General features: G+C 42.8%; 1 protein-coding gene across 1 annotated transcript; it reads left to right on the top strand.

Annotated features, from left to right (window-relative positions):
- Nucleotides 1–1,259: 1,259 nt before the first annotated feature.
- LOC115110124 (beta-1,4-mannosyl-glycoprotein 4-beta-N-acetylglucosaminyltransferase-like) lies at nt 1,260–22,427 on the top strand. Its single transcript, XM_029635511.2, has 3 exons — nt 1,260–1,456; nt 18,472–18,751; nt 18,853–22,427. The coding sequence occupies exons 1-3, from the start codon at nt 1,431–1,433 to the stop codon at nt 20,167–20,169; spliced, it is 1,623 nt and encodes a 540-aa protein (XP_029491371.1). The 5' UTR covers nt 1,260–1,430; the 3' UTR covers nt 20,170–22,427.
- The last annotated feature ends 4,227 nt before the right edge of the window (nt 22,428–26,654 follow it).

The raw sequence follows: 26,654 nt of genomic DNA, 5'->3' as shown, positions 1-26,654 counted from the left end.
ACAAAACTTTTAACACCCATTGACACAGTAGCCAGGTGTCCGGTCCACCTTTTTAAGGTTTCTGCAGTGTACACAGCAGAACACTGCGCGAACTACTACTAAGTGAAGCTTGTTTTTCCCCGCTTTTTATGGAAACTCAAGGAGTCATACCTAACCGCCACAGTGGCTTTCCATAGCCCCTCTACACACACTACGGTGCGCTCTGTCCATTGTGCTGACACAGCGCAGCGGAGATACAGATATTGCGAAAACCTGTCACTCAATTATTTTAACCCATTTGCTATTTTTATATAGGGACATAAAACTAAAACTGAGGGGGCACAAGTTTCAACTGAGGGGCCTAAGCCCCATTTTGCCTCCTTGTGGAGCTGGGTCCTGTCACGTGTGCTCATTATGGCGCACACCTGTCACCATCGTTACACGCACCTGCGTGTCGTCAGACTCAACTGGACTCCACCACTTCCCTGATTACCTTCCCTATATACGTCGTTCCCTTTGGTTCCTTCCCCATGCGTCATTGTTTCTATTCCTGTGACATATCTGCGTTGTCCGTGTTTCTTATTTTGTATTATGTTGTGTTTATTTATTAAAACACTCACTCCCTAAACGTGCTTCCCGACTCTTAGCGCACATCGTTACAGGTCCAAGCTCAGTGTGCTGCATAAGGGAGAAGTTGAGCATGTGCGCGTGTGCGTATGTGTGTGTGATTGCCTGCCTCCACAGCAAATTGGCCAGTGTCTAGCGTTGATTCCATAATTAAATATACACTGCATTCAGAAAGCATTCGGACCCCTTCACTTTTTCCACATTTTGTTACATTACAGCCTTATTAAAAAATGTATTTAAAAAAAAAATGTTTTTCCTCATCAATCCACACACAATACCCTATAATGACAAAGCAAAAACAGGTTTTTAGATTTTTTTTTAGCAAATGTATTAAAAATAAAAACACAAATAAATTATTTACATACGTATTCTGCTATACTAACTCTCAACAGTAAGTTGAAAACCCGACTGAGTTCCTAAAAAACAAATAATAATAATCTGGGTCAAGCAACCGTTTTGTGTCATGAGCCTCCCCTGCTTTTCACTCTCTCTCTCTCTCTCTCTCTCTCTCTCTCTCTCTCTCTCTCTCTCTCTCTCTCTCTCTCTCTCTCTCTCTCTCTCTCTCTCTCTCTCTCTCTCTCTCTCTCTCTCTCTCTCTCTCTCTCTCTCTCTCTCTCTCTCTCTCTCTGTGCATTGTTGTAAATTCAGTTTGGTAGCCTGGTGGTTGTTGTCATATCATTCATTGTTGAGGCCACCTGCCGCTGTATGGAAGCTCTACCAAATAGTTCAAACAATGTAGCGTAACAGAGTAGTGCAAGTATTGGAGATGTTGAAAAGAGAAGAGGGAGTTCTAAATTGGAAATAACACTTGCCAACAAACCAGCATGGCTAGACTTTACCGGCAAGGGAGGTACTGTATGTTTAATGACATTCTCTCTTTCTCTCCTGCTCTTTCTCTCCCTCTGTCTCACACTTTCTGTTTTTCTCTCCCTTTCTCATATTTTACTTTCATGTGCTCATGTGCAACTGCTTTAAGCTGCATTTGCTAAAGGTTATTTCAACATACGCTTTATTACAACAGCATATTTCAGTGTTAACACAGTAAAACATAACAGTTTTATCTAGCATTCAGGTTCCCTTATCACATCATAGACATCTTTGTTACAGGTTGTACAATCTTCTATTGGTGTGTAAAGCCTAGACTTCCTGGTCTCACATCTGTTTGTTCTATCATGTCAACTCCATTGCGGTCAACCCGAACTGCTGCTGTGTCAACCCAACTGACAATTTCAATAAAAAAACAACTGACGGTTAAATTAACTCAACTAACTTGCTCAAAATGACCCAGCATGTGTTCTGTCCAATATTTACCCAGAGCTGGGTTACCAAATAACCAAATTGGGTTGTTTGTAGCCCAGCATTTTTTAGAGTTCACAAACAGACCTGCACAGTCTATAGACTCCCTATGATGACAGCTGTACTCATGGGGAAATTGAGTTGTGGGTGATTGAACTGGCCCTACTGCTCAGTTCAACTTCCCTTTTCTTAAGGAAAGCCTTACAGTCAAGCCCTGATAGGCACTCTGTCACATTTCCCCATTAACCGTGAGACCATGATTTGTGATTTGTCATGGGGATATTTTTTGGCTAGCTACGTGTGGTTAGCTAGCTAAACAATGCCACTTTATATAATGTTTACATACCCTACATTACTCATCTCATATGTATACACTGTACTCTATACCATCCACTGCATGGCCATTCGGCCATCGCTCATTCATATATATTTATGTACATATTCTTATTCATTCCTTTACACTTGTGTGTATAAGGTAGTTGTTGTGAAATTGTTAGGTTAGAATACTTGTTAGATATTACTGCATGGTCGGAATTAGAAGCACAAGCATTTCGCTACACTCGCATTAACATCTGCTAACCATGTTTATGTGACAAATACCATTTCATTTAATTTGATATGTCATGGGGTCTGTGGGTCATTCTCTCAGTATATTGTGGTCCAGGAGGTGGGGTTCATATATATATGATCTGTTTTTATGTACTAAGTTGAGGAGACCAAATTACTTGGTGTTACCTTAAATTATAAACTGTCATGATCAAAACATATGGTTGTAAAGATGGGGAGAGGTCTGTCCATAATAGAGAGATGCTCTGCTTTTTTGGCACCACGCTCCAATAATCAAGTCCTGCAGGCTCTAGTTTTGTCTTATCTTGATTGTTGTCCAGTCACGTGGTCAGGTGCTTGCTCTTCATTGTATTCAAAGGGCTAATATAAAAACTATTACATGCCAGTCTATCTTGGCTAAGAGTTGAGGACAGACTGACCACATCACTTCTTCTTTTTTATAAGAAACGTTAATGTGTTGAAAGTTCCAAGTTGTTTGCAAGTCAACTTACACACATCTCTGACACACACACACTTACCCCACCAGACATGCTACCAGGCGTCTTTTAACAGTCCCCTAATCCAGAACAGAACAAATTCAAGAACCAACCTATACCAAGATGGAGTAGCAGTGCGGATGTGTTTGTTGTTGTCCCATGTAAATTTGGTCTTTTTCATCTTTTTTTGTATATATTTCAATCTCTTTTTACATTTTTAAATTAAATATACCTTCCGGCAACCTGCCTCACCCAATGTTTTACGGATCTGCTATTTTTAGACGTTATAGCTAGAACCTCCATCAGACGCGAGCTGTCAGATGCTAACCAGCTAATTAGCTACTAGCTATTTAGTCATTGTTAGCCACTGCCTTTACCTCTAGCCAAGACACCAGCCGCTTTTACCCTGGATAATACCAGCCAGTCTGCACAACGCGATATCCACCTTGAGCTTTGACTGCTTTTCTGACTGCTTTTCTCCACCATTACTCCAGATTACTCCATTACTGGACCATTACTCCAGATCATCGCAGCTAGCTAGCTGCTACCGATTGGCCCAGCCCCGAAGCTAGCCTTTGAGCCAGGCCCATCTCCCGGCCTGCTCAGTGGACCCTATGATCACTCGGCTACACAGCTGATGCCTCCCGGACTCTTCACTACCACTACTAGAAGCCACTACATCGCCGGATTCCTGCCGTAAGCTCTGGCCCTTTGCATCGGATCATCGCAACTAGCTAGCCCCTTGTCCCGAAGCTAGCACATTGAGCCAGGCGCATCTCCCGGCTAGCAAAATAAATTACTCCAGCTACAATACCTCTTTTGCCAATTGGCCTGGACCCTTTGTCAACACGGAGCCTGTTTCAGTATGATATGTTGGATAAAGGAATAATGACAGACACCAATGTCAGGTTCAATAGCCTTGTTTGTGCATTGTACAAATCCCTACAACTGGAGTCCGGGGAACAGTCCGGCTAGTCGATTACCTATCAACGAGACTCCGTAACAGAGCCCCGCCAATCCATCACGACTGGTCTGCCGATGTCCCCTCAACCAACCTCTTTCGGACATTGGTGAAGACACTTCTGCTAGCCCCGTCCTGCTAACTTTATGAACACCATGTCTCCCACTTGCTAGTGTAGTAACAGCTTCCCTGTTTCATCTAGCCCTGTGTGTAGTTAACTGACCCTCTCTGCCCATTCATCGCTATTTTACCTGTTGTTGTTGTCTTAGCTGATTTAGCTGTTGCTGTCTTAGCTAGCTCTCCCAATCAACACCTGTGATTGCTTTATGCCTCGCTTTATGTCAATATGCCTTGTATACTGTTAGTAGTTATTTATTTAACTTTTATTTAACTAGGCAAGTCAGTTAAGAACAAATTCTTATTTTCAATGACGGTCTAAGAACAGTGGGTTAACTGCCTGTTCAGGGGCAGAACGACAGATTTGTGACCTTGTCAGCTCGGGGATTTGAACTTGCAACCTTTCGGTTACTAGTCCAACACTCTAACCAATAGGGTACCCTATAATTGATTCATTTTACTGCGGAGCCCCTAGCCCCTCTCAACATGCCTCTTTTGTCCCACCTCCCACAAATGGGGTGACCTCACCTAGCATAACTAGTGCCGCCAGAGATGCAACCTCTCTTATTGTCACTCAATGCCTAGGTTTACCTCCACTGTATCCGCACCCTACCATACCCCTGTCTGTACTGCCCTCCCAAGCAAAAAGGCAGTAACTGCTCATAGCGTGGAACTGAGAAAAATGGCTTCAAAGTTTTTTAATTGTCCAGCCAAATTAATTCTAGGGAGATCATTGGAGATCTCTTGCCTTAGTATGAGTAATTGCTTTTATTCATGTTGACCCTGACCTCTGACATGACCTTTGACCCTTAAACGGCAGTTACTGCCTTCTTCCGTGGCATGATATGTTATAAATTGCATAGTAATACCAAAGCAAAGAGCAGTATCTGCCATTTTCATTTGTTAGTTTACTATACTTCTCATTGCATCCTTTGTGTCTTCCACTAAGATACCAGTTGCATTTACGTAGAAATGTAGGTTCTGCATCAGTCACATTACATACTGTGTTTGACAAGTAGCCCATGTCTTGTTATAAGAATAAATGTGAAAAGCAGCACTGCAATTGTTTGAATTACATGAAATGGTTGCATGTCTTGTAATATAAAATTATGGAATATGATAGAAGTATGACATAGGGAAATATAAATGATAAAAATGACCATGTGATTGCTAATAGAAACATTTTATTCATATTTTTTCAAATTACACTTTTGAATGAATAAATAAATAACAGCTTTAAGAATACATTTTAAAAATATTTACATGTTCATATTCATAAGAGGATACAAATTACATTTAGCTACAATTGATAAAATGCTGAATAGTTACATTCATTTTTAAGTAAAACTTCTTCAGTGCTTTTCCATATCACTCCTCATCCTCAGCAATGCTGTTCACAACCGAGGCATTCCAGAACTGCCTTCGATTTGCAGGCATCAGAGGACACATCTTGGTGATTATGTCCATCTTCTTGGACTCTTCTATCCCTCTATCCTGTGTACATAGTGTCGAACTTGTCTCTAGAGTGACTTTCTTCATGATAAAGTCAAGCTCTGTGAAGTCCTTTTCTTCATGGGAGACTTTGTAGAAGAGGCTCCTGGATCCACACCTCAACTGGATCTCAGCCATCTCCGCCAGCTTTGGTGCTGCTGCCTTCTTCAGCTTGACGATGGAATAGCCAGCTTTCCATGCCAGGATGTTTTCCTTTTTCACTTCGACCACCTCCACTTTGCCTGCATTGGAAGTGGCGACCACATGGAGGCAGTCCCCGAAGTCGTACACCACACTTCCTGGTCGTTCTTTCATTTATTGTTCCACGCCATGGTGGAAACTGTCTGCACTCATGAAGGTGTGCTCTGGCTCGAAGAACTTGAGGGTGATCTCCTCCATCAAAGTTGAGTCAGCATTAACAACACTCACCAGTGATGTTAGTAGGCACCAGTTTTTGTTTTGAGAAGTGCAGTTATCCACCCAATACACTGCATGCTTGACATCTCTCTCCCTCTCCAGTGCTGTTACGTAAGATGAAGTAATGTCCTCTGCCTTCCAACCAGCTGTTCCTTCATGCCATACCACTGAGATGGTTTTCTTCTTCTTTTGAGACTTCTTTTCAATGGTGGCGAATGTCTCGTGATAGCATTGTTCACAAGAAGAATCGTTGCCTGTTTTCACAACTGGCATGCGAGGGAGCATGATGACTTTTTGTATATCAACGCTCCTCACAGACCAGTCCTCAGGCCAATCTTTCTGTACATCAGCCTGGTAATGGCTTCTGCTCTGCCTTGCAGACTTATGTTCCTCATATTTCATACATTGCATGCAGTCGGGGTTGGTGAAGGTGAATTCAGGTGCTGCATGGCTGTTGTCTTGGCAGGCTTGGGTTTCCATGGCCTCATTCTCCCTGTGCTCCATCTACAGATGATGACCCTGCACCAAACAGAGCTCGCAGTCCTCCTCTTCAAGCTTCACAAAGCTGATGTTTCTTCCCTTTACCCCCTTGCGATAGGTTTCGTAACCACAGCTGGCATCTTTGTTCTTCTCCATGTAGTCATTATGCATGAACCGAATATTGACGTCACTAGGGAGGTAGAGGCGATGTGGGGAATGCTCTTGTCTGTACTGGTTGATTTGGGGATGGAAGGACGCAATGTGTTGCAGAATTGTATTCATGTTCAATTTGCTCGCTGAAGCTTTCTTTCTCCTCTGATCCTTTGGTGGAATCAGTTTGGTGGTGATTGACTTGCTCATCATTGTGACAATCAGTCTGTCATTTTTGGGGTGGTAGCCCAATGTTGTCAGAAAAAACACTTTGCACACCTGTTGTGCAGAACCGCTCTGGTTTGGTAGATGGTACAGAAACGACCTGCTGCGTCGACTGTCAGCGTCAACAGTGATATCTTTCTTAGATTGCTGTGCCACCATGTGGAAGATCTATGTCCTCTTCTCCTTATACTTCATCTCCCAATACTTTTCCCATATTTCCTTTTGCCTACCCTCTGAAATATTCTGAGTACGTTGGCTCTTGTATTTGGGACCACATGGCTTACCCATTGGTGAAATCTTGGATTTCTTGTTTGATAGGTTGTCTGGAGTTGTGTCCATAGGCTCAGCTGCCACTTGTGCTGGAACATCCACCTCTGAAGGTGGATGATAATCTTCATCATCATCATCGAAAATTGATTTCTCATCTCAGCTGTGCTAACAAACCTCCAAACGAGCTTCAGTGCCATACAACACTCCTTCCGTGGCCTCCAAATGCTCTTAAATGCTAGGAAAACTAAATGCATGCTCTTCAACCGATCGCTGCCCCTACCCACCCGCCCGCCCAACTAGCATCACTACTCTGGACGGTTCTGACTTATAATATGTGGACAACTACAAATACCTAGGTGTCTGGCTAGACTGTAAATTCTCCTTCCATACTCATATTAAGCATCTCCAATCCAAAATTAAATCTAGAATCGGCTTCCTATTTCGCAACAAAGCCTCCTTCACTCACGCTACCAAACATACCCTTGTAAAACTGACTATCCTACCGATCCTCAACCTAGGCATTGTAATTTACAAAATAGACTCCAACACTCTACTCAGGAAGCTGGATGGTCTATCACAGTGGCATCCGTTTTGTCACCAAAGCCCCATATACTACCCACCACTGTGACCTGTATGCTCTCGTCGGCTGGCCCTCTCTAGATATTCGTCGCCAGACCCACTGGTTCCAGGTTGTCTATAAGTCTTTGCTAGTTAAAGCTCCGCCTTATCTCATCTCACATGTCACCATAACAACACCCACCCATAGCACTCGCTCCAGCAGGTATATCTCACTGGTCATCCCAAAAGCCAACTCCTCCTCTTTCCTTCCAGTTCTCTGTTGCCAATGACTGGAACGAATTGCAAAAATCACTGAAGTTGGAGACTCATATCTCCCTCACTAACTTTGAGCATCAGCTATCTGAGCAGCTTACCGATCGCTGCAGCTGTACGTAGCCCATCTGTAAACAGCCCATCCAACTACCTCATCCCCATATTGTTTTTATTTACTTTTTTGCTATTTTGCACACCAGTATTTCTACTTGCACATCATCATCTGCTCATCTATCACTCCAGTGTTAATTTGCTAAATTTGTATTACTTCTCTACTATGGCCAATTTATTGCCATTTCCTCCTTGCTCCATTTGCACACACTGTATATAGATTGTTCTATTGTGTTATTGACTGTACTTTTGTTTATCCCATGTGTAACTCTGTGTTGTTTTTTTGTCGCACTGCTTTGCTTTATCTTGGCCAGGTCGCAGTTGTAAATGAGAACTTGTTCTCAACTGGCCTACCTGGTTAAATAGAAGTGAAATTTTTAAAAAAGAAAAAGAAAGCGTACTGTACTTTATTGGGCTATTATTGCATGGAACTCCATTCCATCTCATATTGCTCAAATTAACAGCAAACCTGCTAAAAAAAAACAGATACCACCTCACAGCACAACGCCTCTCCCCTATTTGACCTAGATATGTGGTGTGTATGTTTTGATAAATCAAATCAAAGTTTATTTGTCACGTGTGCCAAATACAAAAGCCTTACAGTGAAATGCTTACTTACAGGCTCTAACCAATGGTGCCAAAAAAGGTGTGTGTGTGTGTGTGTGTGTGTGTGTGTGTGTGGGTAAGTAAAGAAATAAAACGACAGTAGAAAGACATTTGAAAAAAGAGTAGCAATGCTATATACAGACACCTGTTAGTCAGGCTTATTGAGGTAGTATGTACATGTAAGTATCGTTAAAGTGACTGTGCATATATGATGAACAGAGAGTAGCAGAAGCGTAAAAAGAGGGGTTGGCAGGTGGTGGGACACAATGCAGATAGCCCGGTTAGCCAATGTGCGGGAGCACTGGTTGGTCTGGCCAATTTAGGTAGTATGTACATGAATGTATAGTTAAAGTGACTAAGCATTGGGGGGGGCACACAATGCAAATTGTCCGGGTAACCATTGGTTACCTGTTCAGGAGTCTTATGGCTTGGGGGTAGAAACTGTTGAGAAGCCTTTTAGTCCTAGACTTGGCACTCTGGTACGGCTTGCCATGCGGTAGTAGAGCAAACAGTCTATGACTGGGTTGGCTGTCTATGACTGGGCCTTCCTCTGACACTGCCTGGTGTAGAGGTCCTTGATGGCAGGCAGCTTTGCCCCAGTGATGTACTGGGCTGTACCCACTACCCTCTGAAGTGCCTCGCGGTCGGAGGCCGAGCAATTGCAGTACCAGGCAGTGATGCAACCGGTCAGGATATTTAGGCTATGTCTGCCATTTTAAAATGTATGTAGTTCTGTCCTTGAGCTGCTCTTGTCTATTGATGTTCTCTATTATGTCATGATTTCTGTTTCATGTGGACCCCAGAAAGAGTAGCTGCTGCTTTAGCAACAGCTAATGGGGATCTAAAATAACTAAACTACTATAGGTCTATGTAGCTGTGAACTTCCTCTAAGAGTGCATCCCAAATAGCACCCTATTCCCTTTATAGTGTACACATTTTGACCCGGGCCCATAGCACACATTGTCTGTTCCCCTTTTCCCATTTTTCCCGGACTTTCCAGTTTGGTCTGTTATTCATTCTGACTTTCACGGAAGCTTGTGTTGTTGATGGTTGCTGTTAGGCAAATACATTGTCAGAGCAAATGTACTTATTTCCAATGCGCAACACTGTAGCCTCTGCATTCGTGTGTGGGCAGGGATGTTATGTAATGATGATAATTTTTCCCAGACACAATACTAGCACTGTGGGACTGCCCTGGTAGCCTATCCCCAACCTTTGTAAGGAAGCAGCACACCGGAGGATCAGGTGTGTGTGTGTAACCCTAAGCTAAAGGACCAGAAGGAATGAGCAGAGCAGCAGGTTGGAGGGTATGTGGGTAAGGGAAGGGGGACAGGAGGAGGGGGAAGGTTTGGAGAAGGAAAGTATTGTAGTGCACTGTGCACAGAGTAACAGAGAAAAGAGGGTGACATTTGAGCATGGTGAGTGGGAGAGAATAGCTTTCATTGTACAAAAGGGCACTGGGCTGGCTCTCTCTCCAGAGGATGAAGCTGAGACTTCCTTGTTACAGACTAATGTTTAATGTGTAACTTCTATGACTTTTATGATAGCAATCACATGTCCTCCACTGCCTTTCTGCAGAGTTGTAAAACAGTCCAAGGTCTCTTTCACATTACCCAGGAATTAACATGTGATGTGCCACCACATGCACCCTCAAATATCTTAACGATCAGTCACTCACATACAGTACACTAATTCCATGTGTGACCAATTAGCAGAATTTCACTCACTGGAGATCAGTAAGGAGGAAGACGTAGTCATATTTACCAGCACTAATGCTCTGAATAGGTGGCCAACCCTAAGGTGTGTGCTGCAATGAAGATTGTACCCAGTTTCACATGCCCTTCTTTATAGAAGTGTAGAAGGATTGTTCTGCTCCATTATGTCACCATCACCAGCTGGGTGTTCTGTGTGCAAGGACTTTCGAATATTTGTTTTATTTCCTTATTTCTTTATACGTCTAAGTAAGCTCCTAGAGCAGCAGGGTTACGCTCAAACAAAAGTCTTGGCTAAAAACAACGCAATTTGGATTATTTGGTAAACCAGCACTGGGTAAATTTTGGACAGAACACACGCTGGGTTATTTTGACTCAGCCAGTTGGGTTGCGTGAATAACCCAAATGTTGGGTTGTTTGGATTAACCAAACACGGGTTAATTTAACCTTCAGTTGTTTTTTGTTTTTTTAACCATCAGTTGGGTTGACACAGCAGCTGGGTCTTTTTTCATGTAAACCATCGGTTATTTTCAGAAATTGCGGCCTATTGGAAAATTATTTGTCACTTGTTCATCATGTACAATGCAAATAAAAACGTTCCTTGAATATTTTTGCACATTACATATTCTCATATAAAATTCATAACATTTATTATTTACATACCCCAACAGTGAGATATGCATAGGCTGGATGAACTCTTACACTAGTGTAAGCCTCATCAAAGCTTCAATAGTTTCAGTGTTCAACCTTAAAATGTGATAACAATACAACAGAACAGATTCACCGGAATGAGATTTACACTCACAGGTGGCCAAAATTATCTGAAAGCCACACCCCTACTAAGCAACACCATTCTTCTGAACTGACCCGCTGGGTCGTATCTCAGTAACCTAGCATCAATAACCCAGCACCCAGCATCAATAACCCAGCAGTTTGCAAAGAAAACAACCCAACTAAGTGACCCATCGCCTTCAAAACATCTGAATGCAATTGAGTGGAACTTGCATTCACATGCAATAACTATTTTTTTTCCTTTATACGGTCAAATAAAATCCAGGAATGGTTTTAGGTACTTTTGCAGCACTATGAGGTTGAGTAGACTCCCAGATCCTGATTCCAGGTTTCACAATAGTAGCAGGAAGTACATCAGGAAATTGTAGACTGTGTACACACAGATCGGAGAAAAACTGTACAAAAAGGACCTGACTCTTGACATTATTACCTGTCTGTCAGAGTTCTTCAAAAGCTCTGACCTCACAACGACAGTCAAGCAACCAAGCTAACTGGCTAACATTGGCTAGCTACTTCCAGACACATAATGAGAGAACACCCCACTCTGACAATTTTACTCCCCTAGCAGAGCTGGTTAGGCAGTTTGCATGTCATCCAGAGCGTTGGTGACTGTTTTCATCTATATTTTTCATTGTTGTCTATTTACCACCCCAAACCGATGCTGGCACTAAGACCGCACTCAACGAGCTGTATAAGGCCATAAGCAAACAAGAAAATGATCATCCAGAGGCCGGGGACTTTAATTCAGGGAAACTTAAATCTGTTTTACCTCATTTCTACCAGCATGTTACATGTGCAACCAGAGGAGAAAAACAACTCTAGACCACCTTTACTCCACACACAGAGACGGGTACAAAGCTCTCCCTCGACCTCCATTTGGCATTTATATCCTCTTGATTCCTGCTGCTTACAAGCAAAAACTAAAGCAGGAAGTACCAGTGACTCGCTCAATGCGGAAGTGGTCAGATGACGCAAATGCTAAGCTACGGGAATGTTTTGCTAGCACATACTGAAATATGTTCTGTGATTCTTCCGATGGCATTGAGGAGTACACCACATCAGTCACTGGCTTCATCAATAAGTGCATCGATGATGTCATCTCCAGAGTGACTGTTCATACTGCAACCAGAAGCCATGGATTACAGGCATCATCCGCACTGAGCTAAAGGCTAGCGCTGCCACTTTCAAGGAGCGGGACTCTAACCCGGAAGCTTATAAGAAATCCCGCTATGCCCTCCGACAAATCATCAAACAGACAAAGTGTCAATACGGGACCAAGATTGAATCGTAATACACCAGCTCCGATGTTCGTCGGATGTGGCAGGGCTTGCTAACTATTACGGACTACAAAGGGAAGCACAGCCCTGACCTACCAGATTAGCTAAATTACTTCAATGCACGCTTCGAGGCAAGCAACACTGAAGCATATATGAGACCACGAGCTGTTCCGGACGACTGTGTGATCACGCTCTCCGTAGCCAATGTGAGTAAGACCTTTAAACAGGTCAACATTCACAAGGCTGCAGGGCCAGACAGATTACCAGAATGTGTACTCCAAGCATACACTGGCCAACTGGCAAGTGTCTTCAGTGACATTTTCAACTTGTCCCTGACCGAGTCTGTAATGCCAACATGTTTCAAGCAGACCACCATAGTACATCACTAGGTCCAAGCTTCCTGCCATCCTGGACCTCTAAACCAGGTGGTACCAGAGGAAGTCCAAAAAATTGCCAAAGACTCCAGCCACCCTAGTCATAGACTGTTCTGTCTGCTACCGCACAACAAGCATTACCAGAGCGCCATGTCTAGGTCCAAAAGGCTTCTCAACAGCTTCTACCCCCAAGCCATAAGACTCCTGAACAGCTAACCAAAACGCTACCTGGGTTATTTGCATTGAACCCCTCCCCCCAGTTTTATGCTGCTGCTACTCTCTGTTTATTATCTATGCATAGTCACTTTATCTCTATCTACATGTACATATTACCTCAATTACCTTAACTAACCTGTGTCCCCACACATTGACTCTGTACCGGTACCCCTTGTATATAGCCTCGCTACTGTTATTTTACTGTTGCTCTTTAAATATGTTTTTATTTTTATTTATTCTTATTTTTTTCATTTGTATTTTTATTTGTTTATTGTTTACTTCAGTTTATTTAGTAAATACTTTCTTAACACTTATTTTTTTCTTAAAACTGCATTGTTGGTTAAGGGCTTGTACGTAAGCATGTGACAAATAACATTTGATTTGATTTTGATTTATTTTCCCGAATCTAAAGTGGATGCTATTTTTACTTTAGAAATACTTTAGAAATGTTTTGAGTTACAAGTGCAATTTCTCGCAAAAAGATGGTGACCCCATTGGTAGACATTCCTGCAGTACCTGGTAATAGAATAAGCACACAACACAGGATGTTTAAGGAAATATATACACATCTGTGAATAACTACCTTACTAAAATGTACAAATGTGGGAGTAATGATTAATGAATGGCGAGAAAATGGTTTGTAAATGCCTTATAAAGTCCCATTAAATGGTTTCTTATGGACCCTTAAAATAAAGTGTTACCGTATACAGCTGAAGTCGGAAGTTTACATACACCTTAGCCAATTACATTTAAACTCAGTTTTTCCTGACATTTAATCCTAGTAAAAATTCCCTGTTTTAGGTCATTTAGGATCACCACTTTATTTTAAGAATGTGAAATTTCAGAATAATAGTAGAGAGAGTGATTTATTTCAGCTTGTATTTCTTTCATCACATTCCCAGTGTGTCAGAAGTTTACATAACTGAGTCAGGTTTGCAGGCCTCTTTGCTCGCACACACTTGTTCAGTTCTGCCCATTAATTTTATATAGGGTTGAGGTCAGGGCTTTGTGATGGCCACTCCAATACTTTGACTTTGTTGTCCTTAAGCCATTTAGCCACAGCTTCGGAAGTATGCTTGGGGTCATTGTCCATTTGGAAGACCCATTTGCGACATCTTGAGATGTTGCTTCAATATATCCACATATTTGTCCTTCCTCATGCTGCCGTCTATTTTGTGAATTGCACCAGTCCCTCCTGCAGCAAAGCACCCCCACAACATGATGCTGCCACCCCCGTGCTTCACGGTTGGGATGGTGTTCTTCGGCTTGCAAGCCTCCCCCTTTTTCCTCCCAAACATAAAGATGGTCATTATGGCCAAACAGTTCTATTTTTGTCTCATCAGACCAGAGGACATTTCTCCAAAAAGTACGATCTTTGTCCCCATGTGCAGTTGCAAATCATAGTCTGGCTTTTTTATGGCAGTTTTGGAGCAGTGGCTTTTTCCTTGCTGAGCGTCCTTCCAAGTTATGTCGATGTAGGACTCGTTTTACTGTGGATATAGATACTTTTGTACCTGTTTCCTCCAGCATCTTCACAAGGTCCTTTGCTGTTGTTCTGGGATTGATTTGCACTTTTTGCACCAAAGTGCATTCATCTCTATGAGACAGAACGCGTCTCCTTCCTGAGCCATATGACGGCTGCGTGGTCCCATGTTGTTTATACTTGCATACTATTGTTTGTACAGATGAACGTGGTACCTTCAGGCATTTGGAAATTGTTCCCAAGGATGAACCAGATTTGTGGAGGTCTACAAAAAAAATTCTCAGGTAGGCCTTGAAATACATCGACAGCTACACCTCCAATTGACTCCAGATGTCAATTAGCTTATCAGAAGCTTCTAAAGCCATGGCATCATTTTCTGGATTTTTCCAAGCTGTTTAAAGGCACAGTCAATTTAGTGTATGTAAACCTCTGACCCACTGGATTTGTGATACCGTGAATTATAAGTGAAATAATCTGTCTATATACAATTGTTGGAAAAAAATACTTGTGTCATGCACAAAGTAGATGTCCTAACTGACTTCCCAAAACTATAGTTTGTTAACAAGACATTTGTGGAGTGGTTGAAAAAACGAGTTTTAATGACTCCAACATAAGTGTTACGTAAACATCCGACTTCAACTGTATCTTTGATAAAGCCAAAACAATAATAAGTCGTCCGTACAGTGTACAGTCCTTTTCACAAACACAGCTTAGAATGGCTGTCCTTCAAACCGACTTCTGATTATGCACAAGTAGTGTCAGGAGCCATGTCAATCATTAGGTGTCAGCTCTTACAAAGACAGTACTTCCCACGACTTGGAAGAACCTCAATGTCTTCATACTCACCTTTCACTGACCAGCAGCACTGCTGGCATTAGCTGGTGGATGAAACCGCATTATACTCCAGCACCAAAGGCATTATGATGTAACAATATAACAACAGTACTAAAGAAACGTGAGATGATTCATTTCAATGGACAGATTCATTGGTCACCTTTGGGTTTCGCCTACAGTGTAATGTCATGAAATGTAGACAATAAAACATCTACTGTAGGCTACTAGTAAATATTCATACATCGTACAAAACTGTCACTCATCCTTTCAGATTTTCAGGATAGAGGGGGAAATAGGGGGAAACAGTAAGAGCTGGAGGGATTGGATTAACTAGTGTGTGAGCAAAGCTGCAGACATAGCAGTCCACTGCTCATATTTCTCTCGCTTAAGAGACTGCAGTGAGGACATATTTCGTTATGAGATTTGGTTCACAATGGAATGGAGAGGTCTCCATTCTGATAGACCATTTCTTCTTGGATTAAAAATAACGTCATGGTATTTAAACTCAGCAAAAAAAAAGAAACGTCCCTTTTTCAGGACCCTGTCTTTCAAAGATAATTCATAAAAATCCAAATAACTTCACAGATCTTCATTGTAAAGGGTTTTAACACTGTTTCCCATGCTTGTTCAATGAATCTTAAACTATTAATGAACATGCACCTGTGGAATGGTCATTAAGTGTCACGTTCTTTCAAAATCGAACCCAGAAGCAGACCAGGACAAGGAGAGTAGGAAGAAGGTGAGTATTTATTTACAAGTGAATGTGAATGGGTAGATATATCCAGGTGGCGTAGCGGGCAGCGGTGGTGAGTTGATGGGAGTAAATAGGTGGATCCACTGGGGTAGCGGGATCCTCCGACGACCAGGCGGGAATGGGGTAAATGATCCGGGTGAGTAACTGAAGACAGAACAAACGGAGGTAAGTTTAAGGCACGCAATACGTAAAAAACAACAAAACAAATTCTATCCAACTTGAGGCTGATACTATGGCACAACATACTGTTCATGGCTAACGATCCGGCAGGGAATGGATGTCAGGTCAGAGCTTTTGAAGGGGAGAGGTGATGATCAGGACAGGTGTGCAGATTACTGATGGGATACAGATGCGGGTGAACATCGATCTCCCAACAAGCTAATTCGCCCGGCAACCAGACAGGGTGCATTCCAGGACACCGGAAACACACTCCAGGACAGAAACACAGGCAAACACAGACTCAGGAAGCGGGATTCGTGACATTAAGACACTAACAGCTTACAGAAGGTAGGCAATTAAGCTAACAGATATGAAAATTTAGGACACTAAAGAGGCCTTTCTACTGACTCTGAAAAACACCAAAAGAAAAATGTCCCGGGTCCCTGCTCATCTGCGTGAAAGTGCCTTAGGCATGCTGCAAGGAGGCATGAGGACTGCAGATGTGACCAGGGCAATAAATTGCAAAGTCCGTACTCTGAGACGCCTAAGACAGCGTTACAGGGAGACAGGATGGACAGCTGATCGTCCTTGCAGTGGCAGACCCTGTGTAACAACACCTGCACAGGATCGACACATCCGAACATCACACCTGACAGGTACAGGATGGCAACAACAACTGCCCGAGTTACACCAGGAACGCATAATCCCTACATCAGTGCTCAGACTGTCCACAATAGGCTGAGAGAGGCTGGACTGAGGGCTTGTAGGCCTGTTGTAAGACAGAACCTCACCAGACATCAACGGCAACAACGTTGTCTATGAGCACAAACCCACTGTCGCTTAACCAGACAGGACTGGCAGAAAGTGCTCTTCAAGGACGAGTCGCGGTTTTGTCTCACCAGGGGTGATGGTCGGATTCGCGTTTCTCGTCGAAGGAATGAGCGTTACACCGAGGCCTGTACTCTGGAGCGGGACTGATTTGGAGGTGGAAACATCATTTTCTGGGGCGGTGTGTCACAGCATCATCAGACTGAGCTTGTTGTTGTTGCAGGTAATCTCAATGCTGTGCATTACAGGAAAGGCATCCTCCTCCCTCATGTGGTACCCTTCCTGTAGGCTCATCCTGACATGACCCTCCAGCATGAAAATGCCACCAGCCATACTGCTCGTTCTGTGCGTGATTTCCCGCAAGACAGGAATGTCAGTGTCCTGCCATGGCCAGTGAAGAGCCTGGATCTCAATCCCATTGAGCACAACTGGGACCTGTTGGATCAGAGGGTGAGGGCTAGGGCCATTCCTCCCAGAAATGTCAGGGAATTTGCAGGTGCCTTGGTGGAAGAGTGGGGTAACATCTCACAGCAAGAACTGACAAATCTGGTGCAGTCCATGAGGAGGAGATGCACCGCAGTACTTAATGCACCTGGTGGCCACACCAGATACTGACTGTTACTGTTACCCACCCCCCCTTTGTTAGTCACATGTCTGTGGGACTTGTTCAGTTTATGTCTCGGAATCTTGTTATGTTCATACAAATATTTACACATGTTAAGTTTGCTGAAAAAGCAGAAAATAACCATCCCAGCTTCAGACCTGATTTGCCTATGCCCAAGATTAACCCTACACCGCCATGCCCAGCATGCAAAATGGGGTTAAAGCTAACGTAGCCAGAGTGCCTGCAGTCCATGTAGGAAAACCACAAGCAAAAAGGCAGTTGGAGTACTAGTCTTTCAGTGAGTGGTGGCTTTTAATTGAAAACCCAAACAGGTTAACAATACAGGACGAGATCTCAAAGAATAAGAAATTGGTAACTGAACCCCCTTTGTGTTTTGTATGCTATTCCTGGACTGTTAAGGGTGCTACATACTTTATGCAAATGCAGCGGTGGAGCGTCATTTTCTATGTAGTTCTACTACTTTTGTTCAGGGCTCACATACACAACACTCTGTTGACCAGATAGTGTAGCGGGTGGTTTCTTTTTTTTTCTTGGTTAGGTTCTTCTGATTTCCTGTTTAGTTTCCAGATACTTTTTTTTTTACCAGTGTCATTTATTAACAATGGGTGATGAGATAAAAGGGTTCACATCTATTATAGGTCACGCTCTTTAGTTTCTTTATGCCAAGTTGTTGTTTTACTTTATGTAAATAGTTACTGATGAGCATGCATACAATGCCAAAACAACCAGAGTTATTATGTGGGCCTGTTAAGTAACCAAGGAGTTTAAACTTCCATTTAGCTAAAGAGTTTTGTTAATGTATCTGTTTTTCAGGACAAAGATGCGACGACACAAGGTCTTTCTCTTCGGCACATTGGCCTTGTGTGTCCTCTCCCTGCTGCAATACTGCAAGGCCCTCCACCACATGCTTATGCTGAGAGAGCTGTATACCTCCTCTGTCAACCTCGAGGCCCTGGGCTTCCTCTGGAGAGGGAATGTTCGCTCAGGGATGAAGCCTCTCCCTGGGTCTCGACCCTCCAACACGGGCCTGTGGGAACCAGGGGATGACCAGGGGAATGCGGAGGTGGAGAGATGGATTGGGCATGGCGGTGAGGTGAGGGGCCAGATGACATGACTTTCCCTATACATTGTTTTGGGTCTATATGACATTGTCATTGATATGTTTGATTTTCCTCCTGTTGTTCTCCCACTCAGGACCCATGGGGTAAGGAGCAGCCTGACTCAGGGAATGTAAACAGAATGACGGTCACTCTCCCAGACCCCAAAGGACCATGGGGGGAACTTCACAAACGGAGCTTCCGTCTTCGCGATGACCCCACCCCATTCTTTGCGCGCACCAAGTCTGGAGCATATTGCTTCCGAGAGGGGACGGAAATGGCTTTTCTCAAAGACGACTCAGGACAAACGGTACAAGCAGCACGAGAGGGCCAGCGTAAGATACTGCATGCACAGCAAGAGGAACCCAAGTCAGCCCAGGGGAAATACGCCCGGGGGAAAAGGCTGGTGAAGTGTATGTGTCGCCAAGGCTGGCACGGCCCTCACTGTGGCATCCCCACCATGGTGCAACACTCCAACCTGCCCACTAAGGGAAGTCTGATGCCCAGGATGGTTCCACGGAGGGTCATCAACGCCATTAACATCAACCACGAGTTTGACCTCCTCCACGCCCGCTTTCACGAGCTGGCCGACACTGTTGACCTCTTCCTGGTGTGTGAGTCAAACTTCACGGCCTATGGAAATTCCAAGCCACTGCACTTCCTGCGCCTTCTGCTTAACGGGACCTACAACTACATTCGCCACAAGATCCTCTATGTCTTCCTTAATCACTTTCCTAAAGGTGGCCAGCAGAACGGGTGGATTGCTGACGACTACCTGCGGACGTTTTTAAGCTATGACGGGATGTCCAGGGTGCAAGGCGCCAGGCCAGATGATGTCTTCCTCATCAACGATGCAGACGAGATCCCTGCCCGCGAGGGCATCCTCTTCCTCAAACTCTACGACGGCTGGACGGAACCGGTGTCCATCCACATGAGAAAGTCCCTTTATGGTTTCTTCTGGAGGCAGCCTGGGACACTGGAAGTCCACTCCGCCTGCACTGTTGCCATGCTTTTTGCCGTCTACAATGGAGACGGGATATCACTGAGGCGCAGGGATTACTACTTCATGCCGGGTTTCCGGAACTATCAGAGGGAGAGTGGACACATCCTGGTGCAGTGGTCCATTGGGAGCCCCGTCCACTACGCAGGCTGGCACTGTTCCTGGTGCTTCAGACCAGAGGGAATCTCCCACAAACTAATATCTGCCCAGAATGGAGACTTCCCCCGCTGGGGCGACTACGTGGAAAAACGAGACCTGAACTACATCAAGAGCTTGATCCAGACTGGGGGATGGTTTGATGGCTCGGTGGGGGAGTACCCATCCACAGACCCTAAAGAGCCTATGTACGCACCCAAATATCTATTAAAGAACTTTCCGCTGTACCGCTACATACTTGAGAACCCATATGTCTGAATCTGGTAGAAAACCGGTAAGGATTATTTTCTCATTGTTGATTTCAATGGAAGGATTTTTAACTTCAAGGGGTGTTGTCTGAACACAACTATGAAACCTCCACCTATGCCTCTGATTGAAGGGCAGGCCCTCCACTTCCTGTCTGAAGAAGAAGTAGCTAGTGGTTGAGAGGGAGTGTAATGAGTGACATCTGAGACTCATTCTATCCGATTCTATCCCTTTTCAATCACAATATTTAAATGATAGTTAAACAATCCTCAATGACAAAGGCCCCTTCTACTCCAGAGCATTCAAGGACCGGTTTACGTTTGGGACATTGACTTTTGTACAGTTCCTAACTGTAGACGTGATGGCAGACAGGTATATATGTATAGAAAGTCTATCTGATGATGGCCAGTGATACTGTAGTTTTCCCTCAGTCAGATCAACAATGTGCTTCTAGTGCCACCAGTTCTGAGTTTCCAGAGACCTCTGTGAAGAAAGAGACCTGAAAAACGATCCGTGCACTTTTCTGTGGTGGTGGTAAAACTGGTGGTGGTAAAACTGTGTTACTGTGCTGAAATGGTTGTTCAAACAACACAGAGAAATATAGCGGGAAAGGGAAAGTCTGTTTTATATTGTTAAATAATACAAATTCAGGTTTCCCTCACTAATGTGGGCTTGTCTTAAACGTTGCTTCATTTGACTACACAACTTTCTCATAGCCTTCTTGTAAACAGATTGTGTATGGTTTACAGGTGAATAAATGTGAGGCCAAAAAGAATATGTCATTAGAACCATGGAATCAGGCCAAACAATTGTCACATTGCTTTTAGACATTTCTGTCATTTGTGTTCATTGTTCATTGAGAGAGAAAATTCTTGAGAAACAAAATCAATTTCTTCTGCTATGGTCTCGTGATTCACATCACGTCTGGTAATTCAATCTGTTCTAGACACTCAATTTGGCATGTATATAAGCCAACGCAATGGTTTCCTTGGTTTCGTCCTTAAAAAAATGGATTCCAATTCTTCAACAACCAAATAACGAACGTGATAATAATATTCCTACAGATCTTAGGGACATATCCCCTGTGAATAGGATGCATAGCAATGACAATTATTCATGTATTCATGCTTAGTTAAGAAACAACAGACTGTCTGCCATCAATCGGATCAGCCTTCGATACGCTGCAAGCCATTTGTTCCTACCTGAATTACAATAGAGTCACTGAGAGGCCTATTCAACAGAAACCAGTGCGTCAACAAAACAAAAGCAAAATGTTTATGTTGTGAATATCTTAGTTTGTTCTTGTTTCGCACTGCAGACTATGTTTTGTTGAGTAGCTATATGAACCCAAACCTACTGGCAGTAAAAACAGTAACAGGATGACATGAATACAGACAAAAGTGCATCAAAAGGAGTCATTTATTAGTATACTTTAACTTAAATTTTGAGTCATTTATTACATGTATTACTTAATCATGCACCTTTATTTCCAGATAAACTTACAATGTTAGGAAGGTTAAGACTGCTGTTTACTGTTGTCATGTCAATGTGGACACTTTTGTTCAGAATTAGCTTTAGCACTTCCTTGTCTTGGGAGAATGACTTTGGGAATAAGGAGATAATAATAATTGATTGGTGTATTGACAATGTTTCTCTTGGGAATCTGATGCTTCGTCAATTGATGCTCTGACTTGCAGTTTGCACACATTCTCTCACAGCCTTTAAAACGACTTACTCTGAACTCTGATACACCTCTTGTTTCTCAACACCTCTCGTTCCTCAATCCATGTTTTGATTATTCGTGCACTCAACTTTTAAACTCCCTCTGCCTTATTGTGTGCGTGCGTGCGTGTGTGCGTGCGTGTGTGTGTGTGCGTGCGTGTGCGTGCATGTCTGTGTGAATATGTATTTTATCTATCTTGTTAGAAATTATTTGTAAGGTGCCACTTTTCAATATCTTTCTATCTGGAGTCCACATGATGAAAAGTGGGACTTCCACAGTGGCTACATTTAAAGGCCAGAATCTCAGGAATATTAGAGAATGGCATGTGAATGGCATGAATGGCAACTATACAAACTGCACTGTTGTTTAAGGTCCACAGCATGTTTACAGCAAAAAAATGCCTTCGATGTTGTTGACTTTGCTTTTTTAGGGGGATTTATTTTGTAATTTCTGGATGGTGTCCAATATTTCTTTGTACAACTATGAGGTACTACTCCTGTGTTCTAACTAAAAAAATTAATTTGTTGAAGTAAAAATCAATAACTAATCTTATGTGACTTATTTTGAATCTTGTGCAAGTCCTGAATCTTTTCCTTCATCAATCATTCCACTATATATTTGTATTGAAGTAGTACGTCCCAATGTGGTACATTTTTCAGAAATAGCTGTTCAGTTGACAAGAGTCAAAGTGAATCTGTTTATTACCTAGCATTACCTACATACTATACTACACTGTAATTACACTGATGCCAGCCCAACGACCATGTAAAGACACAGGTATTAATTAATAAGGACACGTTTTGTTTCACCAACTTGTTTCAAATCCAAAAGTGATTATCAGAAAACGCATTATGGCACGACCTCTTGAGTCTAGACAGGAATACCACACTGCCAGTGACTCCGGTTAGGTCTGTCTTTCCTAAAGCAATGTATAACGAGACTAGATGCCTTCTCCATGCCTGAACTCTAGATGGCCGTCTATAAGAAAAATATGAATTTGAAGGAAATAATTCTGGGAGATTATTGCGGCAGAATTGACAGGGCTCTCTTTACTGTAACATGGGACTTTTTATTCAATACAATTTTATTTAATGAACCCTAATTTTACTTGGTAAATTGACCGAGAACACATTCTCACTCACAGCAACAACCTGGGTAATAGTTACAGGGGGAGGGGAGGGGGGTGAATGAGCCAATTGGAAGCTGGGGATGATTAGGTGGCCATGATGGTATGAGGGCCAGATTGGGAATTTTGCCAGGACACCGGGGTTAACACCTCTACTCTTACAGTAAGTGCCATGGGATCTTCAGTGACCATAGAGTCTGGACAACCATTTAATGTCCCATCCATAAAATGGCATCCTACACATTTTTATTTATTTATTTTTATTTCACCTTTATTTACCCAGGTAGGCCAGTTGAGAACAAGCTCTCATTTACAACTGGGACCTGGCCAAGATAAAGCAAAGCAGTCGACAAAAACAACAACACAGAGTTACACGTAGGATAAACAAACATACAGTCAATAACATAATAGAAAAATATATGCACAGTGTGTGCAAATGTAATAAGATGTAGTAAGATTAGGGAGGTAAGGCAATAAATAGGCCTAATAGTACTGTGCAGCCGTCTTCATCAACCTGGCCAAGGCTTTTGACTCTGTCAATCACCACATTCTTATCGGCAGACTCAACAGCACACTGTGCTAACTAAACTCCAGATGAGCTTCAATGTCATACATCTCCCCTTCCGTGGCCTCCAACTGCTCTTAAATGCAAGTAAAACTAAATGCAAAATCCCCTGCAAAGGTCTACTATTGACAAGAATGATCTGTCAAAGACAAAGGGGATGGGGGAGGTTTACAGACAGATCTTTGAGATGAGGAAGGGAGTTTTGGTTGTGCAGGGTTGTGCTTAGAGACAGTAAATGTATTGTTGAGTATGAGAGTGATTAAGAGGTCCCATTTCTCTTTAATCTCCCATACAAACTCATTCCTACTGTGTAAGAACGGTCCTCCTAAGACTTTTCACATCTTCTTTAGCCCTCCAGCCCATTCACTTTGTTGACTGATCTTTCCTCTCAAAAGCAGCTCCCAGTGTCCCTCATTGTCCCTAAACAATATGCTAGCCGTTCCCATACAGTGGACATCTTTACCAACAAAGGTATGTTGCCCTAAGTCCCTTCCACAAAAAGTGTAAAATGCTAACACCACAACCATGTCTTTCCAGGACATGTGCAGTACCAACAAATCTTCTGCAAGAGGACCAAACAGTTGCTGGTTAAGAAGCCCTACCACACTTTTGTCAGAGTCTAATTTAGCTGGCCGTTCACCGCAGAGAGAACAAGACCATTCACCATAGGCACAAAGAGTTTCAGCTTCCCCAGCCCACCATGCCGAACACCATTACCAGTGTACCGAAGCCGGATAAAGGACTATGGCTGCGTTTACACAGGCAGTCCAATTCTAGTCTTTTTTTCACTAATTGGTTCTGCAAAATATCTGGTATGAAAATATCTGATGTGATTAAAAGCAATTACTAGAAAAAATATCTGAATAAGACCATGTAGAACCACCATAACATAAATACTGATATTTTCTATCAATCTTCTAAAATTGTCTGCCTTTATGGATTCACAGAAGATATTTATATAACCTGTACAGGGATCTCTAGCTTCATACAGATGCTAGACATTCAGATATGTACAACAAATGTTTATTTGTCAAAATCTAAAATACAGAGGAGTGTACACTATTTAATGCTAACTCAAAATAGAGAACTGGGTATTCAACAATAATGTTATATGGTAAAAGTAACATACCAAAAAATTGTATGAACAGTGTAGTACAGTTCAGTGTGTCCAATTGTGTCTCAAGTGTAGAGACACACACGTACAGAGAACTGTAACTACAGATTATTTCACCAGATAATGTGATTTACCCAAAGATTTTAGCAGAATTTTTGTCCTTTATTAAAATAAACACTTTTTTTTGCTCCATGAAGTAATTCAGGAGTTGGGTGCAATTGAATCAGTGAAGGTAACCTGTAGTGGACTTGTTGATATTTGTTTGTGTTTCTTCTGACCAGAGGGAGCGAGTGCTCCGTGTCATGCAACTTGGGTCAAGATCTGTTTCTTGCTTTGCTCTTAGGAACAGGGCACCATTGAAAGTAGGGATTTTTGGGTGTAGCGTTAAGTGTGGAGAAATTGAAGTTGAAGATTCTTGGTGTTTGCGATGCCTGCCGTTTGGTGAGACGCAGACCCGGTGGTTGAGCGTGGTGAAACAGAGGAGCCACTGTCAGTCATTTTGAGTTTGGAGTCTTTTCCAGATGAAGCCATGTTAGGTCATCCTGTTAGAGCTTTTGTGCCGAATAAACTCCCCTGTTTCAGGTGCAACGTTTATGGTCATGTTGCAGCAGTTTGTAGGAGGGAGATTCCAATATGTGGTAAATGTGCAGGATGCGATTTGTGTAGATTCGGTGAATAAAGATGTGTGTAAACTGTAGGGGTGACCATTTATCTGGGGATCGGAAGTGTCAGGTGTAAGAAAGACAGGTTGAGGTGGCTAGAGTCAGAGTAGTGCAGAAGGTGTCGTATGCTGAGGCAGTAAAGGAAGTAGAGGAGGATGGGTCAAGGGTGAGGATCCCTGTGAGTAGTAATTCTGTTTCAGCACAGAGGCATAGGCCAAAGAGTGATATATGCTTCAGTAAGTTTGGCTTCTTAGCGTTCATAGCAATGGTCATCAACTGTACCTCAGAAATGGGACATAAATCACTGACAATAAATGTTGTGGTGGCAGCTGCAGAGAAATATTTGGGTGTATGAGATTTGACTTTGGAAGAATGAAAGGGTGTATTGAGTGGTAGTGTCCCGTCCTGAACTGTTGAAGCTGCTCAAGGTTTATGCTCTGTTCTGTATTGAACTGTGATGCTATGCATTTCGTAGACTAGATGTTATGTCTGCACCCTAACACAAGGCCATTCTGTTCTGGAACTTTTGCTTGTATATAATAACTGTTGCGTAAACAATATGATTGTAATATCACCTCCCACTATATAAGGGACATATAATCATTTACTCTTCAAATCAAATCAAATCTAATTGTATTGGTCACATACACATGGTTAGCATCTAGCATCTAGTTCTGACAGTGCAGCAATATCAACAACTAATCTAACAATTCCACAACAACTACCTAATACACACAAATCTAAGTAAAGGGATGGAATATAAATATACGGATGAGCAGTGACTGAGCGGCATAGACAAGAAGGCGCTATTGCGCCTGGCCACGCAGTCATGGGTGAACAGGGAGTACAGGAGGGGGCTGAGCATGCACCCTTGTGGGGCCCGAGTGTTGAGGATCAGTGAAGTGGAGATGTTGTTTCCTACCTTCACCACCATACTGACATTTCGCTTGTTTTGTTGCCTTGTGGAGGGAATAACTACACTGTTTGTATTCTGCCATAATCCCGGTCATCTTTCCATGGTTAAATGCGATGGTTCGCGCAGTCAGTTTTGTGCGAATGCCGCCATCTATCCACGGTTTCTGGTTAGGGTAGGTTTTAATAGTCACAGTGGGTATAACATTTCCTATCACTATTATACTTTAAATTAGTCTCTGCCTATTTTTTGGATTGAGTTTTCCACTAAAGCATGGTGTAGGAGCAGATAGGGTCAAAGTAGTGGAATGGTTTATTGGGTTTTTAATGGGTGTAGGGTTAGTTGCAAGCGTGTTTTTTTGTATATTTTGGGGGGGGGTTCCGTTTTTTATTTT

Source organism: Oncorhynchus nerka, linkage group LG26 (assembly GCF_034236695.1).
Source record: "Oncorhynchus nerka isolate Pitt River linkage group LG26, Oner_Uvic_2.0, whole genome shotgun sequence".
NCBI lineage: Eukaryota > Metazoa > Chordata > Actinopteri > Salmoniformes > Salmonidae > Oncorhynchus > Oncorhynchus nerka.
This window is presented reverse-complemented; position numbering and strand designations above follow the sequence as displayed.

Coding starts and splice junctions, on each gene's coding strand:
- LOC115110124 (XM_029635511.2), top strand. CDS start 1,431: ATGGCTAGACTTTACCGGCAAGGGAG. Junction 1,457..18,471: donor AGACTTTACCGGCAAGGGAG/GTACTGTATGTT, acceptor TCTGTTTTTCAG/GACAAAGATGCGACGACACA. Junction 18,752..18,852: donor GGATTGGGCATGGCGGTGAG/GTGAGGGGCCAG, acceptor TCTCCCACTCAG/GACCCATGGGGTAAGGAGCA.